Source organism: Daphnia pulex, chromosome 10 (assembly GCF_021134715.1).
Source record: "Daphnia pulex isolate KAP4 chromosome 10, ASM2113471v1".
In the NCBI taxonomy this organism is placed as follows: Eukaryota; Metazoa; Arthropoda; class Branchiopoda; order Diplostraca; family Daphniidae; genus Daphnia; species Daphnia pulex.
This window is the reverse complement of record NC_060026.1, coordinates 6,737,504-6,764,663: the sequence shown is the minus strand read 5'-3', so window position 1 is coordinate 6,764,663 and position 27,160 is coordinate 6,737,504. Positions and strand designations below refer to the sequence as shown.

At 38.6% G+C, this 27,160-nt stretch overlaps 1 protein-coding gene across 9 annotated transcripts; it reads left to right on the top strand.

The window, feature by feature from the left end:
• Positions 1–22,396: 22,396 nt before the first annotated feature.
• Positions 22,397–26,553, top strand: LOC124206159 (schwannomin-interacting protein 1-like). Of its 9 annotated transcripts, none has more exons than XM_046603843.1 (9): positions 22,397–22,546; positions 22,989–23,116; positions 23,422–23,516; positions 23,633–23,730; positions 25,242–25,356; positions 25,426–25,760; positions 25,821–25,932; positions 25,993–26,092; positions 26,156–26,553. In XM_046603843.1, the coding sequence occupies exons 3-9, from the start codon at positions 23,429–23,431 to the stop codon at positions 26,250–26,252; spliced, it is 945 nt and encodes a 314-aa protein (XP_046459799.1). In that variant the 5' UTR covers positions 22,397–22,546; positions 22,989–23,116; positions 23,422–23,428; the 3' UTR covers positions 26,253–26,553. The 9 variants fall into 9 exon arrangements, with proteins under 9 accessions (XP_046459799.1, XP_046459796.1, XP_046459797.1 ...); XM_046603840.1 differs by having other exon boundaries at positions 25,414–25,760; XM_046603841.1 differs by having other exon boundaries at positions 23,410–23,516.
• The last annotated feature ends 607 nt before the right edge of the window (positions 26,554–27,160 follow it).

The window sequence follows — 27,160 nt, the reverse complement described above, 5'->3', positions numbered from 1 at the left end:
GTGGTTGTTGTAGTAGTGGGTTCGGAGGTTGTTGTGGTGGTTGTAGTTGTCGTTGCTTTAGTTGGAGTTGGGGTAGTGGTTGTTTTTGTTGTCGTCGTGGTTGCTTTTGTTGTTGTAGTCGTTGCTATTGTTGTCGTAGTGGTTTCTGGTATTGTATCTGTAGGTTCATCTATTAGTGTCTCGAAAACGTTTACACGTTGAATTATTGGAGGCAATGGTGGGAATGGTATCCCGAAGACTGTAAAATTTTTGTGCCATTGCAATATAACAGATGGGGTAAGACGGGGAAAGTCCGTCGAATTTACTAACATTGGGCTATAATACTCAAACTTCCATTTTTGACTTCGTGGCTTTTGGTCGTTGTTGCAAGATCCTAATTGTAATCGTCCTTTGTTGTTTTCAATACACCGCAAGGAGTGTAATTCCATAAACTGTCCTGTCAATTCGTTTATTCCCCATCTCATACTATTTTTGTTGCATGGTTTCAATGAGGGTAGTGAGTTATGGAGAAAATGTTCTATATGGAGGCACATATTAGAGGTGAATTTCCTTATGGTATAGTCTGTAGCATACTCGAACATTTGATTTTGCTTGGAAAAATCTGTGTCTTGTTTGGTACACCGTTCTAGTGTTACAGTTCGCATATTTATCCCATGAGTCAAACAAGTTGAATTCATTTTATTTTCCCTCTTTTTCGTCTTCTGTATGAAACTTCCCCAATTAAACAAATCTTCTACTTCCGTAGCACTTTCAGTTGGTCTACTCTGAAGTTCTTCTTGTACGAATTCCCATTCGTCTATGGTCATATTGGGGTATATGCTATGGAACAATTGGTCCCTATTTCGGAACTCAAATCTCCACATTTGTTTTATGGAGTGGGGCTCCATTTCACAGGGTAGCAATTCCACTTTGTCTGTAACTACCGTGAGACAGTTCTTCGTCTCGGCCTCCATGAAGTACATTCGGTATGCGTCATAGATCCATGTTGATCTGGATATCGAGCATTCCTTGAAGAGTAAATAGTCTGGTTTGTTTACAGTAAGACAAAAACGAGTTTCGTTGAAGGTAAAACTAATGGACTGATCTGAAAAATGATCAAACTGTTGTTGTGTGGCTGGCCAAATGCCTAAGTCGTGCCATCTGGACGCGTTGAATGGTGGCACACGCGGCATAAGGAACAGGGGATTTTCAACCGCTGATGTAGTCACAACATATTCTTTATTGTCGAATTTCTCGTCGAATTCTGACGGAGGAAAAAATGAGAGTGGGATAATGTGTCCCCAAGCATGTGAAAATGCATGGTCGTTTTCCTGCGACTGTGTTTGTCGTTTCATTCTTGGTTTAATCTTTGGACTGAAGTATTTTCCTATTTCTTCGTCAAAGACTAAATATGTGTCAGGAATGCCAGTTATTTTATAAGCTATCTGAGAAGTGGTGCAAATATTTGTTTTTATTGGGTTGAACAAAATTTCTATTTGCTTCTCCAAATCTAGGAGTCTTCCTACTCTCGTTTGATTTTCATTGATCCTCGATCTGTCGTTTTCCACGGTGATGAGGGAAAGTCGTCCTGTGCTCTGGAACTGTCCTTTTTGTTCACAATTATGTGTGTTTTTTCCGATATCACTGGGTTTATGCCACACTATGGTGTTGTGATTCACTATTATCTTTTCACTCGTTATCGACACGTTATGTGTTCCAAAAGGTGAAAGTATCGGTCCGCCACTTTCTTCTTGTCGCAATTCAATTTCTTGAGCTAAACAGTTCACTACAGAATATTCGGTTATCGACATCCACTTTCCACTTCCCACTGGTTTGTGCGTATAACTGTACGTCTTTCCGTTGATCACATTACGGTTTCCTGCACAAGCCAGCTGAATCTTCATATCCCAGCACTCTTTAGCGCTTACCTCTTTTGTGGTACGAAAATGTTCCGTGTCATAGGATCCTATCCAGAAGGAGCCTGTGACCTTTTTGGTCTCTATCCACTGTGAGCAAACTAATCCTTCCAATTTCAAAACGGCATTCATAGTAGTAATAACTTTATAGCTAATAGGCTTGCTCATGGCCTTTTGCACGTCATCTTTATCGCGGTGTAATTTGAAACAATATTCAGGGTCAGTTAGGTCGAGGAGACCTCTTGTGACCGGTTTTGTACAATCGCATATCGAAATTTTTATTGAATTTGACGTTGCGAAGAGAATCGACAAGTAGCAAACAAACACAAAAGTTGATGTTTCCATCTGGAAAGTCCAATATGGGAAACATTTGTCTATTACATACTGAATGCTTTTAATATCTATTTCTTAAGTTGTATCCATGATTGATTACATTTTGGTTTTGTCTAATATTAGCAGAAGGGTCTGGTTGGGGATTGCTATTCGGAGGGGTTTTGGGATTCTTAGGTGGACGGCCTCTACGTTTTGGGATTACACCTGCGCTAGGTATATCTTTTTTCGGAGGTCTGCCCCTGCGTTTAGCTATGACGGGGGTGGTATCTGGAATCACTACTTCATTTGGATTTTCTGTTACTAACTTAATTCTATTTACATGTACAACAAATTTGTCCTTGGGTAATGTACTGGCTACGTTGTTAACTAATTTTATAATTTCATAATTAAGATCAGATAGTTTTTTAGATATTATGTAGGGTCCTATCCATCTATTACTAAATTTTCCTGTCGTCACATATGCTTTTAAAAGAACATGATCATTGATGTTTAATTTCACTAATTTACTCCCTTGATCATAAGATTGCTTCTGCTTTGCTTGCGCTTTTTCTAATTTTCCTTTTGAATAATCTAGAGCTTTTCTCCAAAGTCTTTCGTAGTCATCGTCGTCTTCAAAGACTTGAACGTCTTGCGTTATCGCAATGTCATTGGGTATTATTGGATTACGTTTAAAGAATAGATTAAATGGACAACTATCGATGCTTGAGTGTTGCGAAGTGTTATAAGCGAATGTCACAAAGTCGAGATATATATCCCAAGACTCTGGTTCTTCGTTAACATAGCAAGCAAGCATATCGCATAGCGTGCGATTAAATCTTTCTACAAGACCATCTGTTTGTGGGTGGTAACTAGTGGTCTTGATCTGCTTGATTTTAAATAATACACAGATATGAGAGATAAGTTTTGAAAGAAAATTGGTACCTTGATCGGTTAGTACTCTTTCTGGTGGACCATATTTAGTATAAACTTTCTTTACTAAGTGTTCAGCTATCGTATAAGCTTTTTGATTCTCCATTGGAATTGTCATAACAAATCGACTTGCATAATCAGACAGAACTAATATATATTTGTTTCCATTACTACTTTCCGTGACCGGTCCAACTATATCCATTGCGATCTGTTCCCATACTTTGGTTACAGGTGGCAAAGGTTTAAGTGGTGCTTTAATTGAGCCGTAGGCTTTGCGTTTAGCACATGTGATACAATTGCTCACATATGCTTTAACGTCGTTGCCTAGTCCGGGCCAAAGGTATTGGCGTTTAATTCTCGCTAAGCTCTTTGCAACTCCTAAATGCCCTGCTAACATGTGGTCGTGATTCATCTTTAGTATCTCTTCTATCTTTTCTTTTGGTACTACAATTTTTCCGTCATAGGTTACGAGTAAACCTGCATTATCAAATTGAAATTCTTGTTTGTCGTTTTCACATTCACTAATTATTCGAATTATTTCTTTGCAATATTCGTCGTTACGTTGTGCTGTTATCCAGTCGTTTTGTATTATTTCTGGTTTCAATATAGCGCCTATTACTGGGAGTGGTTGTCTACTTAAACCATCTGCATTTTGATTCTCCTGGCCAGGACGGTGTATAAGAGTCATATTATATGCTTGCATCTCGTATGCCCAACGTGCTAATCTTCCGTGTGGGTCCTTTTTCTTCATCAACGTCTCTAACGGTTTATGATCTGTAAATACTTTAAAAGTTCTACCATAAAGATATGGTCTGAAATGCTCTAATGCATGTACAATAGCTAAACATTCTTTTTCTGAAATATTCCAAATTCGTTCTCGTGTGTCTAAATGTCGCGAAGTGTATGCTATTACTACTTCGTGTTCTCCGTGTATGGCTTCTGGATCCGTTTCTGAGGGCAGTATATACTGTATCTGCGCTAACACTGCACCAATCCCGTATCCTGAGGCGTCCGCGTAGACTAGAAATTCCCGGGTAAAATCTGGATACCTCAGAAGTGGATTGCTGGTTAGGCAATGTTTGATACGTTGAAAGGCGTCCCTTTCTTTCTCGCCCCATACCCATTTACTATCTTTTTTCGTTAGTTCTGTCAAAAAATGAGCTATTTCCGCGTACTCGCGTACGAATTTGCGATAATAATTAGCCAAACCTAAAAAGGACGATAATTGCTTAACGTTTAACGGTTCAGGGTAGTTTAGTATGGAACGTGTTTTCCCGTCGTCGGGATGAAATCCACTAGCTGTAATAATATGTCCTAGGTATTTTATTTTCGTCTTAAAGAAGTCACATTTACTTAACTTTAGTTTAAGGTTCTCCTTTGTTAGCAGGTCGAATACTATCCGCAAGTGTCGAATATGTTCATCCCTCGTTTTACTAAAAACGATGATGTCGTCCAAATAAACAAGTACAAATTCATATAAGACATCTTTAAATAAGGTGTTCATTTCCCTCTGGAAAGTACTCGGAGCATTGCACAAACCAAAAGGCATGCAGTTGAACTCGTAAAGTCCATACTCGCATATGAAAGCAGTTTTGTATTTATGCTTTTCCTCTATTTCGATCTGCCAATATCCACTGAGCAAATCCAAAGTTGAAAAATATTTCGCGCCGTGAAGGCTATCGATAATCAACTGAATATTGGGAATTGGATATCTGTCTTTAACTGTTACATTGTTTAGCGGGCGATAGTCGACACAAAACCTCATTTGACCTTCTTCCTTCTTCGCTACGAGCAAGATAGGACAGGCAAATGGGCTGGTACTTGGTCTAATGATGTTGTTTCTTAACATATCCTCAATCTGTTTTTTCACTACTAATCTCAATCTCTCTGGGGTGCGCCTCATGGGCATAACATCTGGTAATCGCGTGGTATGAATTGAATGTTTAATCGATTTCGCTTTACCCAACTCATTAATATTTTCGGTGAAAAGGGAAAAATAGCTAAGCAACAGGTTTTTCAAATTTTCTTTCTGCTCCACTGGGACTCCTGCTAAATCGAGCTGTGGAGGTGTGGCTATACTGATTGAACATATTGATAAAGGGGGTATGATCAAGTTTCTTAATTCATTCTCATGTGTATAACTAATACTACGTTCACTGGGGTTAATAACAATCTTGTTTGCTGCGAGAAAATCATAGCCTAAAATACAACCTTCATCTAGATCTGTTATAACATAAAATTGGTGAATAAATGGGTGTCTACGAGCCAATCTAATGCTTAATTCATATTTACCTATTGGTTTAACTACTTCACCTGAAACTGTTCTAAATAACTGGGTCCGGATGGGTCTACGTTTACGTTTGGATACGTTTGGGTCAGAAGCTTGTAATTCTTTAATATCTGTATACGGAATACATATTAACAAACGGTGTGCTAAGAAGCTTGCAGCTGCACCGGTATCTATTAATGCTTGTGTCTTAAGGTTACTAAATGTTACTGGTATTCTCATTAGCTGAGCTACATTAGCTATAATGGGTAACGTATGTACATTGGGAGTGGTTAGTAAGCCTATTGTTGCTGCTGGGGTACTCCTGGTGGATTTGTGCGACATTCTCTAGCGTAATGTCCACGTTTACCACATGCATAACATTCGATGTCACGTCTATTTCTAACTTCTCTTTGTTGCTCGTATCCTCCGTTCGTTCTTGGTCTAGCGCCGTTGTAAGGGGCTGGACGAAAATTCGAATTATTTGGGCGGTAATTCGCGGGTGCACTACGTTGGTCCTGAAAATTTCTATTACGTTGGAAACTATTGTTATCTGAAAATCGTCTTCTATACGAATCGTTATTTGGGCGTGGGAATTGTGTTCTACCCGTTTGGCTACCGGAATAATTTTGACGTGGTGGGGTCTGTTCTCTACGCTGTCGCACATCAGAATTTGGATTGTACCTATTTCCGCTTGGGCTTCGTGAATGAAAATATGTGTTATTCCTACCTCTGTCCCGCGAGTAACTACTATCCGTATTCTGTCGCTGCTGGGAGGGTTGCTGGAAACGTATACGACCTTCGGAATGTGAGCGTCTACGATCACCGGAAGGTGACCGATGTCGGTTATAGGCCTCAGTAATGGCCACTGTAGGCAGGACAACTGCCGGTGTTTCCTGTTGAGCGGTGGGATCGATATTTAGTTCTGCCAATTGCTTTTCAAGTTTCGAAAGTTTATTCTTCTGTCTCTGAAGCTCTACGTCCTGCTCATCTTCGTGAGCTGAAATACCTGCTATCGCTGCTTTAAGGCTTTTGTCCTCATTCTGCTCCATTCTATTTACTATAGTTTCTGCTGCATAAACTATCTCGCAAACATCTTCATACGAGCTATTTACGTCAATTCTGGTCCACACGACTTGTACTATTTTCGGTAACAAGCCTTTTAGCAATATCTTTTGTTTTGCTTCTCCTCTAATTTTCCTAAGGGATCTAGCCAGAACTACGGCTTCAGGGGGTGCAACTGTTTCGTCAAGAACGATTTCTTTTCCATGAATAATGTCATACAAATGATTAAGTCTTGAAACATATGTTTGGGTACTCTGATCAGGCATCTGTTTTAGTTCATTTAATTGTTTCTTAAGATTCTCGATTTCTGTCTCCGTTAAAAATCTGCTAATGAGAGCTTTCTCCCACGCATCGTAATCTTCTTTATCCGCAGCGTGATCTATGTAGTCACTGTGCCAATCCGCGGCATCACCTCTTAATCTATCTGAAAAATATTTAATTTTATCCTTGGCGCTCCATCCTGCGCTTTGCGCTACTCTTTCGGCGTCTTTTAGCCAATTATTTATGAGCTGATCTCCTCTTTTCCCTTTGTAAACTGGAATTGATTTTCGTTCATCCTGTGAGTATAGTTCACGGAGATGACTTTTAGTCAATGGAACGTTGTTTGGATCGGGGGAAGGTGCTCTCGGGGCTTGCTGTTGGTTTAAAGGATTTTGTATAGGAGCGGTCGGTGGTGTTGGAGGAGTCGGAGTCATGTTTGGGGTTTGAGTGATTTGTGCTGTCTGTTGTGCTAACTGTTGCTGTAACGCAGCTATATCTAAGTTTAACCCTTTGTTCGTTTGTCTTAAAGAATCTATTGACAATTCTTTAGTGGCGACGTCTTGTTGTAATTTCGTTAATTGGGTAGTTAATTGTACGTTCTGGTCGCTTAGGTCCGTCAAATTAGCTAAGTTATCGTTTGTAATCTGATTCAACTGTGCGTTCAATTGAGAATTTAGATTATTTAATTCTATAACTTTGCTGTCAGCTGTTTTACAGGAGCTTTCTAGGGAGTCGTGTTTAATACTTAACGCGTTGTAGCCATCAACGAGTTGTTTTACTTTATCCTTTGAATCGTTTTCTAGCTGGGCTAAAGTATCTTTCAGATTTTTAATATACTCGTCCCTCTTTGATATATTGTCTTCCGCGGTCTCTAAATCCCTCTTTACTGCTTCGTATTCGTTAAAAAATGATTTACTTTCTCCACTCGCTTGATGGTCTTCTACTTTACTATTTAATTCTGTTATCCGAGCTGCTTGTTTATCATTGGAAAGTTGTAGATTTTCTACTTCTGCTGTTAATCGAGTATTATCGACAAGACAATCTGTCAATTTCTTAGACAAATCTCTTCTTACGTTATCGACTTCTCTCTCACTTTTCGCTTTTTGGGTTTCTAGTTGTGCTTCAAGGCTATTTGCATAATTTTCTAGAGACAATTGCTTAAAAATTAATTCACGTTTGAAGACTTTAAAAGCTTTATTTCTGAATTCGACTTCTTTACTGTGTGCTGTTCGTATATTTTGAATCAATGGATTATATACTACGGAATCTCCCTTTAACTGTACCAAATATGTTGCTATATCGTCAACTACTTTTTCTTTTGCCTCACCGGTTATATATTGGGGTCCCCCTAATTCTTTTTTATAAAATTCATAAGTGTATTGCTTTAATGCATTATAGACTTGACTTTTGATGTCTTTCTGTTTCGCAAGAAAGTCGCTTCTTGTCACTCGTCTGGTAGCTGTCCTATCTGCGACGTCTTTTGTGAGTTTAATTAACTCGTTCCACTGCGATAAAAATCTTTCTCTAATAGGTAAAATATTTTGTGGAAGGGATCTGATGTAACTGTCTTCTTCTAAGTCTATCTCCCCTATCAGGGACTCGTTTAAAGCAGCATAAGATGTATCTTTAGAAGGTAACGTAGGAGTCGTCATTCACTTACCGCTTTGGTGTTTCTCTCCTTCCTCGATGCTTGTTGAAAAGTCGGATGTTCGAAGCCAAACTGGCACGTTCACCAATTTGTGATGATTCACAATAGTCTAAGTAACAAAACAACGAGGAGATTCTTGCAATGCAGTTTATTAACAGATGTGTTGGAATACAATGCCGGGTACGACTCTGCTGGATGAACAGAGCGTCGGGCTTTTATAAGCGGTTGTCAAGGTTGTTGGGATTGCACCATCACTGCAGAGTGTGGCGCAATCCCGGATGTAGTTGCATAGGCATCAGGTGAGATGGTGCAATAGAGAAAGCCATCAAGGTACTGCGTAGTACAGCGACCTTGAGGTACGGCGTAGTAGATTGACCTTGGGATACTGCATAGTAGATTGCTCTATACTACAAGCAGTAGGCCAGGTCTTCACACAAGTCATTACAAGATTATCTAATTTTTTTTTAATTTCTAGTTTTGTGAACTCATCCTCAATCCAATTTAATTTGAATTGAGGATGAGTTGCAGCTGCAAGAATGTGGTTATCATCTTTAAAAAGATGCCCGAACCTTAAATTTATATTTTCAACAAGAAGATCTCTATATTCAGAGAAAGAATGAAGTTCAGTCAGCTCATTCAATCTTCTCTTTAGTTTTACTATAGCAGGTAATACCATTCCTAAATAGCAATTTGTCTCTGCTTGGAAACAGTCTAGAGTAATGGAAACGGGTTTCATGACTATCAAGTATTCTTTAAGGAATGATACTTCTGTAGGAATAAGAGCTTTAATGCCACATACAATCAAAGCATTGTTCAAACTTTCAAGATCTTGAGACATAAAGACTTCAATACAGTCAAATGCTCCATTCCAGCGAGTCTCGTTAGGTGTAGGCAAATGTCGACCTTAAGGAAATGTGAAATATGAAATGGATAACAATAAACTATAAATTTTTGAAGTAAATAATTTACAAGTATTTACCAAGAATATCTGAAACTTCGTCGGCAATAACAACACTTCTTCCTATCTTGTTCCAAAATCCTTTTACTTTGCTGAACACTCGGCGAAAAAGAACTTTAAACATCGGATCATCTACTTTCGCCACTAATTTGTTTGCATCATTCTTGGCTACAAGGTTCATTGGCGTTTTCATGTTTCATGTTCATGTTTTCATGTTGCGTGTTCATTGTTTCATTTCAATTGGCGGACCACTTAATACTATTAAGTGGTCCGCCAATTGTTCCCGACGACAGTAAGCCTGCCATTGGAGGCGTCATATCGAAAAATTCCGCAAGGAAATATCATATTCCATCTTTTCAAAATTTCGTGGGGTCACGCGACGATGGGAATGGGGCAAAACGGGGGGCGGGCCGCCTGGTACACTAGCAGTTGACGATGTTGTTGGGACAGATCCGGTTCCCGAGGGCAGGGAACGGAAACACTTGCAGGAGGAGCAGCTGCCAATCGCTCTACCTGGTCGTCCAGCAAACGCAACGAACATTCGAGAGAGTCGAAACGCGCGTCTGACAAAAGGCCTGGAGGTGACATGATGGGTGCCCTGCCAGTTGTCAATGAAGATTGGGGGTCGATGGGGTGGTAAGAGGAAAACCGGGTGCCACCCCCCGGCCATGAGATGGGGTCCCCATGGGTCGGTTGAAATCAGTTTCTCGATAAAGAAAAAAAAATGGTCGCCAACACACAGAATTTGGGCGAACAATAAAACACAAGAACGGACGAGAAAACACAACTTCAGGTGGGGGCGTAAAGTTAGAAAACCAACAGCGCCATGTTTAGTCTGAATTGAATGTATTTCGAATCACATAGACGAAATTGGACACAAGGGCAGAGCAAAGACTCTCTGGTCTAATGTGTAGCCCGGACCCAAGACGACTGACTCCTAGGGGGAGACATTGGCATCTTTTCCATACTTGATGGATACCCAACAACTACTCGGACAAATTTCACACCTCCACCAACACTCAGACCAACTTCACCATCTCCACCACCACTGCTCCCTACCACACAAACCTTCTCGTTGGTGAATTCGGTATTACTGCCCAACACGTCACGGCGTTCCATAATGGAATTTACGTTCTTCGGCTCCAGCTGAATCCAAAGTTTGGTTAGCGACCTGATGTGCGAGGCCACAGCAAGAGAAGAAATCATCTGCTCTGGAGCGAAATCGATATTCTGTGGTGCGTGACTCAAGGGCGATATGGACAATTGGCGCTGAACCAGGGATACACCATCATAAGTGCTGAGCTGAACACGGAGGATTCCATCGGCGGTTTCAAAATATTTGACGTAAAGGCAGTCACACAGAGTTCAACCAAACCACTTTCAAAAGCTCCGGCAAAATCTTTATGAAAAGCATCTGCCCCATGAAGGTAGCATTTGAAAGCATTGGCGGCAAAATGATCAAATCCAGGGGAAGTCCGCACATATAGCTGGTTTGTACAACTGTTGCTCGGGTTTATTTGAACAAAATTCAAAAAATTTAAAATATATTTTTTTATTTTTTGTTTGGTTTTGTTCAAACAATTTTAAAAATATAACTGCTTTCCATGAGGCCATTACCATGACTAGCAACACGTTTTTCAGGGACAGTAACCATTCTAACTACCAATCAGGATTCATGCAATAGAATAAAAAGGAAAAAATAGCTGTCTGCTTATCCTCGTTTCTTTGACAATTTGAATTGTGAAAAGTTCGAATTATAAAAACTATGTCATAAAAGGTGAACAATATTCATTCCATTTGGAAGAAACTATGAATGGAATATTACTTTTACATTATTTAAAGCCTGATCTAAAGAAGCTAGTTAAACTAAAAAAAGGTAATAAAAGATGGATTTGCAATTACAAGTTGCAAACATATATTTCATTTTTCATCTTTTTTATGCGAACAGAAAGTGAGAAAGACTCGAGTTGCCTTCTGGCCAAATAACTCTGGGATCTGGATGGAATTTAATTGTATCCTAATCAAATTCCTTATATGAATTATTCTTATTTAAAGCAATGCAAAAGAAATTTTAAATAAAAAAATTGCATATTTAAATTTGTTCGTTCAAATAACAACTTTAGGTGTCATGGATGATGAGTTCAGTGGTCTGATGAAGCTTCTGAGGTAACAATTTCTGATGATGAAGTTGTTAATGGGGCTTCCAATGCGGAGAATTTAGTCACTGACTCTAATGGTGAAATGGCTGATTCCATTACCGCTGATTTCAACCATCAACATTCAACATGTTTTTTTTTCTATTGGAGCGTTGTTTGCGTGGCCAAATTTTTTAAAGTTTTTTTTTTTCAAACAATAAATATTTAATTATTTAAATAATTTTTTGTGTTCAAAAACTTTTTGGTTTGTGAAAAATTTCAGCCGAGAAAATATTAAAAAAATTTCTGAGAGCGCTTTTAACGAGATAATTAAAATAGCAATACAAGCATAGCTCACAAAAAAGTCTGACAGGCTGAGTGATTCATAGTAGCCTGGCCTTACCAAAAGTCGTATCTCTTCCATTGCAATGATAAAGAACCCACTAAAATTTCTGTTAAGGTATACCAAAAATCAGTCAGCCTGCCATGCGTCACGGTTGGCTTCGGCCTCCTAGCGATGTGGTACCTGTTAGAGTGTCTAGTGCTGCCGCAGTCTTACACACACACTTGTCATTACAACATGGTGTCAGAAGTGTGTCTCGAACAGCTACGCCCAAATCTATTTGGTTCGGTATAAACACTTATAAAAAGGGATTAAAATGACACTAAAATTCAAAAAAATTTTAGGTTAGGTTAAAATAATATTAGATCAAAATAATCGATTTTTTTCTTGTTTTGGCCATTTTTCCGATAATTTCCCATATAATTCCCCAGGGATCGAGATCGATTAGGTTAAGTTTAACCTGACCTACATAGATCTCGAGCCCAACTCCATTCAAGAGTTCCCGCAGACTTTATTCATTTAATCGATTAATATCGAATTACCCTTACCTTGATCAGCATTCGAGGTAGCATGAATCGTGGGAGATGATGGCCCAGGACGTTGAGCTTCTTGAAGTGCTGGATTGAAATGAAAAAAAAATGCCGTATAACATGACTTTCCTTTAAATTCATACAAATTTACTTTGTTCAAAAAAATTACCAAAATTTTATTCCACAATAGACGAATTTCTTCGTCTTTTTTACGAAGTAGCTCATCCATGTCGCGAAGTAATTGTTACATTCTTTGCCATTCTTCCTCTGTGGGGCGGCGTGGGGCCGTATCGACGTGGTCGGAGTCGGTCGGTCGGAGTCGGAGTCAAGTCTCGTCGTGGACGTGGTCGGCATGACGTGCTCGGCTCGGCGTGCTCTCTGAGGACATGTTTTAATGTGCTGAAGATAGCTAGAGATGCTCCCATTTGATATGACATAATACTTCTTGCAATGTTTACACTTTGATTTATAGAATTTAAAATAAAGATCATTAGAAATACAGAAAAAGTATGAAATAATGCAATACAAAAACTTACAACTGTCCTCCTTGGCCTTGGCCCTGTCTCTTTAACTATTGTGGGGGGCGGGTTCAAACAGATCCTCGACATTCCCAGTAATTCGGCTTCTCTTGGCTTTCTTCAGCTGATTTTTTATAGTTATCACTCTTTTTTAAGCCATGATGGAAATAAAATTAAAAAACTCACAGAACTGCAAGCTAGCAGAGCTATCGGAGTAGGCTACTAAATAGATCTGTTTACTTTTTATTATTATTAGGCCACCCAGATTTGTAGATTAGATTAGAGATTAGACACAGATTAGAGCTCCAGCTCCTGCTGTGGGCTGCTTTGTGGATGGGATTGGTTAGAGGATGGAGTAATGCAGGATGATGATAAGGATAACGTGGATGCCTTGTTTTCTGGTGATGACATGCCCTGATTTGGGAGGGGAGATTCCCACTCCATGCAGTCCTCGGCTGAGACAAGTCGGCGAGCCCCGCATTTACAGCAAACTAACCGACTAACGAAATTACATTTCCCACACGACACACAACTCCAATCACCAACTGTTTTAACATAAAAAATTTAATCACCCTAAATTTATTGTTTATTAATAATTAAATTAAACCTCGACCACCCGGTCAATGTTCGAAACATTACCAGATCAATGTCATTCTGGATGAACACATCCGCGTGATGTTCTAGGTTGACGTCCTCCAGCAGCTGCATCTATTGACGCGACGAGATCCTGTCAAATCGAGTTTTTGGAGGGTTAGGGGTTGATGCATTGTCACATGGGATACGAAGAACTTGTTCCAGCGGCGGGAGAGATAATACTCGGCCGTTTGCACTCACCGCAGGTTAGGTAAGGGTAACTTGCCACGAAGATCAAAATTTTTGAAATTTCGTTCTTTTTTTGGCCATTATTTTGATTATTTCCCATTTAATTCCCGAGAGATCGAGATCGATTAGGTTAAGTTTAACCTGACCTGCATAGATCTCGAGCCCAACTCCATTCAGGTTTTCCCGCAGACGCCCGATGATTCCATATTAAAGAGGGTCAGGAAGTTATATTGCAGGCAGTTGCATCCAGTGGGGGGTTTAAGCTGGTCTATAGTTTACGTGCGGGCGATTCGTCCGACTCCATGTCCCAGTCTTCGTCTGGAACAAAGGGGCACCGGGGATGCGGGGAGCCTCGCATAAGCAGAAAAATAGCTTTGGCCTCCGCTTCACTTGGATAATTGTTGGGTGAAAAGGGGAAAAAAGATGCTGCAGCAAGCACAAAAATCGGCTTAGCCTCGCAATATTGAAAAAAATATATTATTCACCAATTTACAACCAAGTAAAATTAAACCTTTAATTGCTTCAGTTTTTTTTTAGCCCCGTACGAAGCGATTCCAATGGAAATGAGATCCTGCTCCGTCATCTGAACAAAAATGTTCAAACAATGTGGTTGAGTTGGTTGGTTGAGAATTAAGAAAAGTTTAGGTTAGGGTTAAAGGTTAGGGTTAGGTTGGGTCTTACCTATATAGTTTCCTAGCCAGTTCCCGTCAGGAGTTCCTCCATGAGCCTCGAGGATTCCAGACTAAAGATGGCTGCGAAGTTAAAACGAAGGGTCCCCGTGGTTTCCAAAGTCCTCTGTGGATTTGAATTTGCTTTTGGATGGGAAACTGTTTTAAAATAAAAAAAATAATCACCTTAGACTTATTGTTTATTAATTAATTAAATGAAATCTCAACCAGCCGGTCAATGTTTGAAACATTACCAGATCAATGTTATTCTGGATGGCACATCTGCATGACGTTCTAGACCGACGTCCTCTAGCAGTTGCATCTATTGACGCGACGAGATCCTGTCAAATCGAGTTTGTGAAGGGTTAAGGGTCGATGCATTGTCTCCTGGGAGACGAAGAACTGGTCCCAGCGGCGATGCAGCGTCGATAAAATGTCTCCTGGGACACGAAGAAGTTGTTCCAGTGGCGGGAGAGATAATACGTGGTCGTTTGCACTCACCAAATTTGGGTTAGATTTGGTCTCCCATTCTATTTCTTCTGTTGGGGTCACTGTTTGAACACGACCGTGGCGCGGAGCTCCACACTTGATGTTACGGCCAAAGGACCGCCAATCTCTTCATTGTGTCTCACCTCGTTCACCTCCTCATTTTCGACCATCAACGTTTAATTACCTTAAATTTATTGTAAAAAAATTAATTTAATTAAACCTCGACCACCTCTACCACCGATAGATCAAAAACTTTCTCAGTTCTCTGTCATTCTTTAATTCTTGAGTTAGTGTTATTTCTTTAGTGGGCATAACGAAAGGACAAAAAACCGCAGCAACCGATCCGAATTGACTGGAAAATGAAGTAAAAAACAATTTATACCTCTGATTGCATCAAGCAGTATTTTTGTAGCCCCATACAAAGTGATCCCAATGGAAATTAGATCAGGTTCCGTCATTTACACAAACCTGTTCAAATCTACTTCGATCCGTAAAAAAACTTCTAAAAAGGAGATTAAAATGACACTAGAATTACGAAAAGGTATAGGGTGGTTCAACGTTGCCATCTTGGCACGGTTGTTCTCTACCCGCAGTAAAAAAGCATTGATGCTAGCATTTAAAAGGCATTAAGTCTTAGGACTTAAGAGAGATCAAAGAGAATTCTGAATTGGAAACGATGGGTTCCCGAAGAAAGCTTATGGAATTGGATCGACGGTTTACCAGATGATTGGGCAAATTCATCGAGTGGGGGGTTTGAGTCGATTTTTATGATGGATTTCACGATGGATTTCATCGATGGATTCGAAGGATTTCACGTTTGGATGGTTGTCGGACGAATCTAGTTTCATATATGTCCCAGTCGTCATCTAAAACAATGTGGGGAGCCCCGAAATTATAGCAATTATAACTGCCTAACGAAATTCCAATTCCCGCATCGCCAGCACCTCCAATTCTTATCATCTATTTTAAAATTTAAATAAAAAAAAATTAATAAATTAAGTTATTTCTTAAATCTATGATCTACCACCACCACCTCCACTTGTAGAAAATTTTCATGCCAATTTTAAAGGAATATTTCACACAGCATTCGCAGTAATTGAGAGAAACCCATAGTTAGTCATAGAAGTAGCAATTGTCTGTTTCCGACTGGCCCACAGGAACAGAACAGGACCATCACGGAGAAAACCAATAATGCCTGACGTCGAATTTTTCTTGTCCAAATCTCCACCTAGAAATGCATCAACGTACACCACCACATCTTCATCACTTCCTCTAGCCAGAGACAAAGAGTTCAAGATAGCTGACAGGTTTGCTGTCATTCATTCGATTAAGTGTTGTATGTTCTTGACAGATGAACATTTGACGTTTTCTCTATACTTCTGCATGCTGATATTAATAACTCACGAGGAATTTCGAGAATTGTGGATTTCAAACTCAGCAGCCATGAAGTCAATGAAAGGTTGAAGAGTCTCCTTGCGATTTGTTACATGCAGTCATCTACATACGTGATAAAGATTGAAAATGTCTTACCATTCACTCAAGTGTAGACACAAGCATCCGCTGTAAGTTGTTTGAAACCAGCTTCCTTAACTCGTTTCTTAATTCTCGTTCCTTAATTGGTTTCTTTCAGCTTCTCACCAAAGATATAGGGTGCTTGGTTTCTTTCCATAAATTACTTTCCGCTTCAGGAAAACGTTATCTTCTCTCCCTGGTTCCACAACCCCTTCAGGATTAGTAATCTGGATGGGTAAGTGATCAGTGGCAAGGAAAGCTGTCTTGATATCAATCTGGACCACCTCCAAATTTTCAGTTGCAGCAATCGAGAAGAAGATGCGAAATGACTCCAGACGAGATAATGGTGCTAATTTTTCTCCATAACCAAAGTTTTTTGGCTGCATCCAACAGCTGTGAGACGGCGTTTGAACCTTGCCGGAACATCGCCGTAACCTGATTTGAATTTCCCTATAGAAATGTGTGGAATTTGTTTCGTCCCGGGTGGAACTTCAGAGGGTAGTACCAAGACCATGACTTGTTGGCAAGTTCCATCACTTTTAATACTGTTTTTCAGACTGCTTCAATTTCGAAGTGATAGCTTTGAAGATTTATAATAAGCTGGTTTTGAAGACACTTCCGACGACTTTTTTCTGGATCCTTTATTAGTATTACTAAAAAAATTAAAATCACTCGCTGAATCATGTGATTTGGCAGTTAAATCTGCATCCGTAGACATCGCATAGAGCTTAGTTGACTAGACAACTGTGCGTCATCTTCTTTGTCTGCCGCAATGAATTCTGAATAGGGAATGAAAGGTAAAACTAATTTTCCTGAAAAATGATTCCATCTTGTCAAACTCATCGAGTTAGAAGAGATTGTGAATCATGTTTCTATAGGGAAAATGTACGGTTTAGCCTAAATTCATTTTAAAGTTGGTTTAAGGCCCGCCTCTCGAAAAACAGTCACCCGGCCATTTTTAGGGGTGCACCCTAACTGGGTATGTTGGGATTTTCCAGTTTTAGGCAGCCACAGAAAATGCATTATGCATAGAAGTTTAAAACACAATTTTCATTTTCATTTGCTTTCGGGCATTATGAATTTCTTCCAACTTTTTAATTTCCTCTGCCTCTTCCACCAAAAAACTGTCTATTAGGAGAGGCAGCCGGAGCTGTAAGAACAAAACCATAGTCATTAGATTAGGACGGGCTGGGTGAGTGGGAATTGAAGACAGTTAAATGTCTTCAGACCGACCGAACTCAACTACGTCATCTGACAAGGGATCATTATCCCCTCGATGGCACCAATCACGCCATGCAGACCAGGCCGACTGGTATGCAGCGTGTGAATTTCTCCTTGTCGCGGCCAATAGAAGTTCATCAACTTCTGGCGGAAGACCTTGGGCTCCGATGCCATTCCGAAGAGTTTCCGAACGATTAGCCGCATCGAGCCGTCCAGTGTTAACGGGTGGGATCCTCCAGTGGTTATGAGAGTAGGTTGGGGCTGGGCATCAATAATCGTGAAATGTCCACATCCGAAGCAGGGACGGAAACCAGGCTTGACTGGGCCAGAAGGGTGTGACCATTTTTAACGACCCCTTGTCACTGATTAATTTCGACAAACAATTTGGGATCAGGCTGAACGAAGGAATGCGTAGCCCTACAGGTCTCTCCATCTCAGTGAGAACGCGTCCGTCTTTCATGCTCCCGGTTTGAGAGAACCAACTCACAAACTTGGGTAACTGAGAGTTCCATTCGCTGCCAAAGAGGTCGACTGACATTTACCGATTGGGGTAATTTATTTGAAGGCAGCTACTGATAGCTTTCCATCTCCGGATGACAGTGGTCTCTGTGACTCTGCATCCGCCAACATATTTGACACGCCCGGGAGAAAAATAGTGTGTAACTCGAGATCTTTAGATTCACACCAAGATGCAATACTAAGGGCGACTGAGCATAACGCCACCGATCTGCAACCCCCAGACCAATTTATGTAGCTAATCGCCGACGTGTTATCTACCCTCAATTCGATAGAAGTTGAAAAGGACGAAGTGGTTAAACATTCTAAGGCCTTGAGAGCGGCCAGCATCTCCAATTGATTAACGTGAAGCAAACTCTCGGGAATAGTCCAAGGGACACCCGTTTTTATTTCCTGAAATATCGATCCCCATCCCAAATTTGAAGCGTCCGAAAAAAATCGTCAGGAAGGGGAGGGGGCGGTGTAATAGATTTACCCATACTAAGATTTGCCCGTGAAACCCACCAAAACAAATCTTCTTTAGAATTGGGATCAAGAAAAAAAGACCATTGAAAATATCCTTTGGACAACTTTAAATTGGAGTTGTATAAGGATTGAAATGCTCGAAAGTGGGCTTGGGCGAACCAGACGGCTGGAGTGGCCCAATTAAAGTTCCCTAAAATCTTAGCTGCCTTTCTAAAAAGAGATCTTTTTCGATCTTAAGGCCTCTTTGCCAACTCTTTTAATGTCGGTCATCTTCTTTTCTGTTAAAGAAAAGGACATGGAACAGAGTGAATGACTTAACTCCATGTACTGGGAGGGTTCTTCAACCGATTTTTCTGTACTTATTACAAAACCCAGGGATTGCAAAAGGAAAATCACTGTTCTTACCGGTGATGTAGCCTCCTCCCTGGAAGCAGCAAAAAAAATATGTCATCCCAATAGATCACTAAACGAATCCCCTTTTGTCTAAGGAAAGCTACAATGGGGCGTAATAATTTCGTAAAAGCACGGGGGCGGAAGCAAGACAAAAGGGCATACCAACAATATGAAAAAACCTTCCTTCCCACTTGTAACACAAAAATTTTATAAACAGAGAATTGATAGGTATGGTTAAGTAAGCGTCCTTCAGATCGATCTAGGTAACCATCCCATTGAGAAGGATTTGACACTGAGTTCTTAGGGATAAGGGACTGGAAGGGCTGGGACACAAATTCGAGACTAAGGCCTTCCGAAGTTCTGAAAAGAGTAGAGCACCCTCTCGCCTCCCCTACGCACAAAATTTTGTGTCAGTTTGATGACAATTGTAAGAGTAGGATAATATCACGGTACGTAAAAAATATTAAAAATAATTTACTCAACATTATTGTATGCGCTAATTGCATACAGAATTGAATGAAGAGTGAGGTGAGTTATCCCTAAAAAAATGGTTTCTTCTTATCACGTATATAATTGCATGTCGAATCTAAATTATCTATAGAACATTGCCAGCCCGATATAATTACAGTTTATCAGAGTTGTTCGACAAACTATTAAATAATATAACTTTTATTTCATGCAATTTTTTGAGTTGCTTTGCCGATTTTAACTTTGCGAAAGTTAAAGTTCATCACAAAAAACAAGTTTCCCAAGCCAAGTAATTTAAGAGTTGCTGAAGTTATAGGTAGTTTTTAGTGGTATGCGCTAATTACATAAAGAATTACATGTCAAATTGAAGATAATTTTGTAATGAAGAGAGAGGGTGAGTTATCCCTAACAAAATAGTTTCTTCTTACTAGGAGAGAGTGGGGTTATTTGGACTGGTTTTGGTTTTTCTCGTTTGGGGCCTTTCCTAATCATTCGATTTGTAAAATAAACGTTTTATTGTATTTTTCGCACTTTTTTCTATCTCCAATATCTGTTATTTTATTTTAGAGTTATTCGTTTACTCGCTACCGATTTTTAAAGTTGCGGAAAAAAGTGGGCGTGGACATATATGGGACAGAAGGTGTACAATGCGAAATACCTAAAATTTAGCACTAAAATATTGTTATAAATAAATTTAAAAAGTATCACGCAATTATATTTTCCACCTAGTATTTGTTTATCGCTATGTTTTTAGGTTATTGCTAAATTAAGAAAATAAATTGTTTACAAACTATTATTTTTTAAGCGTTGCCACTGAGCTAAGCTCCGCCCATTAAAAACTCCCTTTTGGTTCCAATTTACCCCACATTTTTTTCCCAGATATCCCACCAGAAACGCTTTTGGGAAAACTTGAATTTTAAAAATCATTTTTAAAGTAAAAAATTTTATTTTTTTGTGATTAAAGATAAAAGGTATATCTACACTTTTGCTATCTCACTTTTTTTTAATTAAGAAATTTTGTGTAAATAGAGTTGGCTAACGTCCGAAGTTGCCAGTTCAATGGAATTGTAAAAAATCAATTTGACACGAACCAGTAACAGTTCTTGCATGGCCGCTTACGGAGTTTCGACCGTTTTAGTTTTAGTTTTTAATTTACCCATTGAAATAATCTTCAGTTCCATTCATAATTGGATTACGAAATTCCTTCGTTATCAGGTAATCTTTTAAGTTTTATTTCCCCTCGATGGTCATAGTAGTTTATTTATTATTAATTTTTTTGTAAACGTCTCTACCGTGTTTACAAAAAGATATCGCCATTTCCTGCCCTAAGGGAAGAATGGAAAGAAAAGACGAAGGAAGAAACTAAGAAGGGACAAAGGGGTGGCGCGGGGTTCTCTTTCCTCGGGGCAGGAAATAGTCTTTGAAAATAAAATGCCTTTTACTTAAAAATTAATAATAAATAAACTACAATGACTATCGAGGTGAAATAAAAATTGAAAGATTACCATTAAAAGCTTGAAAATTTATTGTAAACGAATAAATATGGCCCCATAAGAGCTTTTGGTCGTCGAGTTTTCAATATCTACCGCTAGGTGGCTAGGAGGATGAAGCCAGAACACAACATAAAATGGCCAATTTTTATTTTCAAATTTCAACCGTTAATATTTCGGCAAATAAGTCACAGATAATAAAACGGTTTTACAAAACTGTAGAGGGGAGCTAGATCTACTTTTTTTAGAAAACAAGATTTTTTTAAAGTTCTCTTGTTTAGCAGAAAACTGCTGTACAAAACCCAAAAAATTTCACGATTTTTGGCTACCCCCTGTTAGTTTTTTATTAGTAGCTAAAGAACTATAAAAGCTGCGAAATCGCGAATTACGTCATTCAAATTTCCGATAAATTTCGCTTCGAATGGTCCACATCGAGACTAGCTCAGATTCCTAGTGGCGATTTCTGAAAAATCAAAACCCCAAAATCTTGCCTGGTTTAGTCGTGGACTCGTTGCTAAATTTTCTGCCGCACCTAGTATCAATAACTATTTAAATAATTTTTTTGTTTGGCTTTTTCTGTGTTAATAAAAATTTCTTCCATAGAGTAGGCTCAAACATAAATCCACTGCGCGGAAGGCGAATGCACTACCAATCTTTATTTATGTGGAGTCTAACACCTTGAAAATTAATCAGGGCATGTGTGCTGTGTTCGGAAAATCAATGGCGATTTAAATAGAAAATGATTTAAATCGCGATTTTTATTTTGATCTAAATAATTTTTTTTTATTTCGGGGGTTTGCCTTGCCACACATAATATGAGGCAATAACTAAACCATATACACAACCATAAACCATACCTTTGCCACGAGAGATATTTCGACACCTTGCTTTATATATTTCAAAAATCAGAATCTCGTTTTTCATCGTTCATCCTTTTTTACGCTCACTGAAGTTACGAGTACGGTGCTGCCTCTTGTGGGTGTGTGGTGAGCTTCCACGGGGAAACTCAGTCTTTCTAGTCTAAGTCCTTGTTGTAGATTATCGCACAAGTGTTTTGCGAATTAGGTTACTGCAGGTACGTAAAAGAAGCGTAAATCACAGTAATTAATTATTATTTTGTCAGTTGAAGTTATTTTAAAATAAAAAGACAAAATATTTGAAAATAATTGTTGTATAAGTCAAGATTCAAACCTTCATACTCAAGGGTCATAGACTGGATCTCTAACCACTACGTCATCTGGTTGGTGCAATGGGATGAAAATGTTAAAAACATACTGTTTTACGGACGTTGGTTCCAATCTTTCAATCTCTTCACATCTTTAGCGCTAGATGGCAGGTATTTCTCGTATCTGTAGGAGGAACTGGAGGATGGGAATAGATGGGAGCTCGGAAAAACTGACTCACGGCCCCAGGTAAAGTTTCCTTATGGAACTGACTGACCTCCCCCTTATTGGCTCTGCTCTTCCTATCGCCCGTGGGTTGCGTCACTTTTGGAGTCCGAAACAACAGGCTTCAGGCTTGAACTAGTCAGCAAGGAAGCAACGCTACATTTTAATAATCGATTAATCGTAACGTAAACGCCTGGTCAGGGCCCGTTCCACAACAGTGTTTCAACAACATGTGATAACAAGGTTCACTGAGGTAATATGCAAAGTTTTTTCTTTAATTCGAATGTCTGCCAGATCAGAAAAAAAATGGAAACTTTTTTATCAAAATTTAAATGAATTGAAGAAACACAACATGTTGATGTTATGGCAATTGACGCGAAAGCCTTTCTTCACTTGAAACTTTAGATTTAGAAGCAAAAATCAGAAATGCATATCTGTTATGAAAGTTTTATGATATTCATCAGTTCCTGGTACTAAATTGTGTATAAAACTAATATTGAACCACTCAACTGAAAAAAAACTGTTGGGAATAGTACCTTCAGTTTCTACTAAATAAAAAATTACCATTGGTAAACCACTAAGGATATTTACTATTAAAAACAATTCTCTGTTAGTTGAGATGTTAAAAGCAAGGGTTGAATCTGCAAATGATTTTTAAGTTTTTTTCTTATAAAATTCATTCAATTTTTTTACAGGCTTGTTTGGATGAACTGTTTCAACTTCTAGCAGTCTAGAAAAGTCAATCTTCTATGTATGTGCACATACCTCTTTGGAACAAAACAAATATTTAAGTATCATACATTCATACTGTCAATCTTGCAAGGTAGGGGAGACCGGGGCTGTGTGGGACATGGGGCTACATGGGACATCGCAGTTTTGAGCATGTTCCCGTAATTTTTTTTAAATAATTTTTTTACTATATTTGAGTATTTACCATGCCCCATGTTGGGTAAAAAAATTATTTAAAAAAAATTACGGGAACATGCTCAAAACTGCGATGTCCCATGTAGCCCCATGTCCCACACAGCCCCGGTCTCCCCTACGTTTAAAGGAGAGGCATGAAAGATTGAAAAAAAATATCAAAGTACCATACATTCATTCTGTCAATCTTGCAAGGTTCTTTTAAAGGAGAGGCATGAAGGAACGAGAATCTATGAGTAATCACCAAAAACAAGTTTCCCAAGCCAAGGAATTTAAGAGAGAGTTAGTTGCTGAAGTTGGAGGTAGTTTTTACATTAAAATTGTGTTAATTCGAACAAAAATATCATTAAAGTTTGATCATACTATGTATTATGTACTTTGTCTTTATGTTAGTTTTAACAAATGTTAACTTTTCTAGGGGGTTTTGACGTGTACAACGTGGAAACAGCGCTTCCCAAAATTGAATGGGACACCGTAGAGGCTAATCTTCGAGCAGCCAGTGAGGAAGAGAAAAGGGTATGCATTTATATATTATATGAACTTGAACCAATCTTAGTTTAATATTTTACATCACATACGTCCGATGTTATGTCACTTCCATTTTCTTTGTTAGACATTCCGTTTATCTTTATCCGTTGCCTCTTACATCATTTGATATTACTAGTTCGTTATTTAAACAGAAATTGTGAAAACAAAATGTTCATATTTTTGGCATTACCGGAAAATCCGTAAATTTATTTAATTGGTTATTTTTTTATTTTATTTTTTTTGAGGACATGTTACCTGCACTATTCATCGATTGTGCACCCATGAATTTTGGGGGAACTAGATCAGTTCCAATACTACATGTTATTAAGAGATTATTTACTTTCAACCTAAATACGCCACCGCAATAAGAGAAATTTATTTTATTTCACTCGGCCACTATTTAATTAGTCACGATTTTTATTCGGGAATTAAAAACATTATCTATTAATTTTTAAAATGAATAAAAACAAAAACTCTTTATTAAAGTGAAATTTTTAAGAAGTATAAAAATTCGATGGCCTAAGGAAAGATGTCATTTAAGAAAGTTGAGCCCAAAGAAATCGCATGTTATTGGCCAGCAACGTACATGCTTGACTGACGAAGTGTTAACCACAGAGGGTCGAGTTAGCATAGCTTATCCCTGTCCCCTAGGCTATATTACATACACCCGCCTTCGCTTCCCCAGCCACAGTTAGAATTGCTCCGTTTTTTTCTTTGCCTGTCGATTCGACTGAAAGTTGGTTTTCTGTTCATAAATGAAAGAGCTACTGCTACTTGTTCAGTTCCAATTGGAAAACTGAACAAGTTGGATTCGTGATCAAAATTGTGGTGACTTCAGCTAATACGAGTTGTGTAAAAAATTGGCCTGGGAGTTGTTTCCACTCGAGTGTTTGTCATAAGAAATTTAAGTGTCCGTTAGAATATTAAAAGAATGGGTAATACGAGATACGATCCGTTCCGTCGCCATTACAAGAAAGATACACGATTCCTACTCGATCTCTACACTCTCACTTATGACTCGGGAGAAAGTCTTTGCACGGGAGATTGCAAGGTCGGTGGAAGTCATGGACGTAATACGTAATATTCTGAAGTTTTTAAGTTGTTTCCAATTCAACTTCTGGAATTGGCTAAATTTTCTTTCCATATTTTCGACATCATTATCTATATAAAAGGGGATTCTAGTAAATTTGGTTTGAATAGCTCTGGTAAAAATTCTTATTTTGCAAACTAAACCTGTCGACATGGAAACCACGTCTACATAAAAAAAAGTACCGCTATGACGGTTGCAAATGTAGTTCCTGTTTCAGAACCAACGTTGTAGGCCTTACCTTGTATTTAGAAAATTTCGTGTTTGTTTCTTTACATTTTTCTTTTCTCAAAATTGTTGAAAAATTTGATTTCCATCATCAAGCCCATAATGTTAATGATTAAATATATATTCTATGGATGTTTAATCATGTACACTTGATTTAATTCCGAAATGGTCTGTCTTATTTCAGAAGCGAAATGACCGAGAAGAAATCAGGCGACGTTTGGCCATGGGTGTTGAAGCTGAAGACGGACAAGAATCGGATAAAGGCAAAAGGCCAAGCTTGCAATCCCGTCTTCAAAGTGGTTAGTACCCTAATTATCAATGGCGTTTATTAGCAAATGCCAAATAACCTTCAACAGTTTTCCCTTCAGGAATGAATCTGCAGATTTGTTTTATGAATGAGACGGCAGACGGCGGTGACATCGACAATCAAAAGGAGCTGTTAGATAATTTAAAATTGGGTTCTCCTCAGAGTGACATAAAAAATCCATATGTCAGCCTACCAGTCGTATCCAGTCTCAAGCAACCAAAACTGCAGCAGGAGCTAGCTGAATTGGACTTTTTCTCCCAACAAGCCAAGCTTCAAATGGAAGCACGCACTGCTCTAGCCCAAGCAAAAGAATTAGCGCGTGTCCAAATGCAAGTAGAACGTCAACAAAGAAAACACACCAGGATAAGCGACCTTGTTAGGCAGAGTTTAGAGAAGGTAATCCAACTCTGTGCTTAAATTGTAAAAAAATTATTATTTTTATAATTTTTTTTACAGTTGGGAATTCCATTTCCATGGGACTGTCGTCGTCTCAGTCGTCAAATATTGACCGAGCTTAACATCGCTCAATTACAAGTCATTGTAAACGATCTACATACTCAGATAGAAGGTAGTGATCTAAAACAGGGATGTTACGTGACTAAATTAATTCATCTTGATATTTTCGCAGGATTAAACGAAGAGCTCGTTCAACTTCTGCTAAAGCGAGATGATTGCCATATGGAACAGGATTCTATGTTAGTGGATATTGAAGATCTTACACGTTTTTTGTGAGTATCGTTTGCCTCGAATTTTTACTTTATTTAGAAAATAATTTGATTTTTACAATTCAGGACAGCAAAACAAGCAGCCTTAGATGCATCTAGTCGGATCGCAGGTCCTGTGTCCCTCCCAGTTCAAGCAGTCCAGATGAATTCGCCGTCCCCGTAAAACATCAGGCATTACTTGTCTTTGGTCCATGTTTTTTTATTCTATAATAGCAATCAAAATCCCTCTTTTCATTTTTGTCCTACTTGAATTAACATGCTTCGTCATCATTACGACACGTTTTCTCTCCTTCACTCTCTTTCACTTTCTTTCTGCTTTTAGTGTATTTTTTCTTATTTCGTAATTAAATTTCATAGTATCTGAACAGTGATGGACAGTGAATACTTAGATTAGCTATTTCTTCAGTTCAGTGTACAAAATGTTTTCCCATATTCGACACATTACATATAGCTTTAAACAGCAATCCTCGGTTGATTTTGATTTTTACCGCGTATTTTTCAGATTTTTAGCACGGAATAATTTGCATTTACGCGTGTACGAACACTTCAGTTTTATCCGGCTTTTTAAAACCACCAATAGGTAGCAGTAGTCAGTTTGCACTTATTTGAGAAAACGGCCGAAAGGCCTCAAAGTAATTTTACTTAAATAGTCTGGTTAAAGCCAATTTCATGACACCTTTTCTACGTGTAATATTGTTCAGTAATTCAAGCAAGAAGTAAACACACAAGAGGATCATAATTTTTGTTATGGTACTCGTCAAATTTATTTTTGATGAGTATAACTGATTGACTTTTTATCAATTTAATTTGTTTTGTAACAAATTTGCTGGTTGAAACGAAAAGTTATCATTTGCTTGAAGTTTTGGGGCGAAATCTAATTCGGGATTTTTTATCAGAAACATTTTGCCAGTTTTTTTTTTCAGCAAGCTAATGCAATAATTGAAAAACGTGGTAGAATTAGTAGTTACGAACAAATATCAATATGTGTATTCACATACGTAAGTCAATAAAATCTTATACCAATACACATTCTTATGTGTTTTATATACTTAAAATGTTAAATTATTGGCT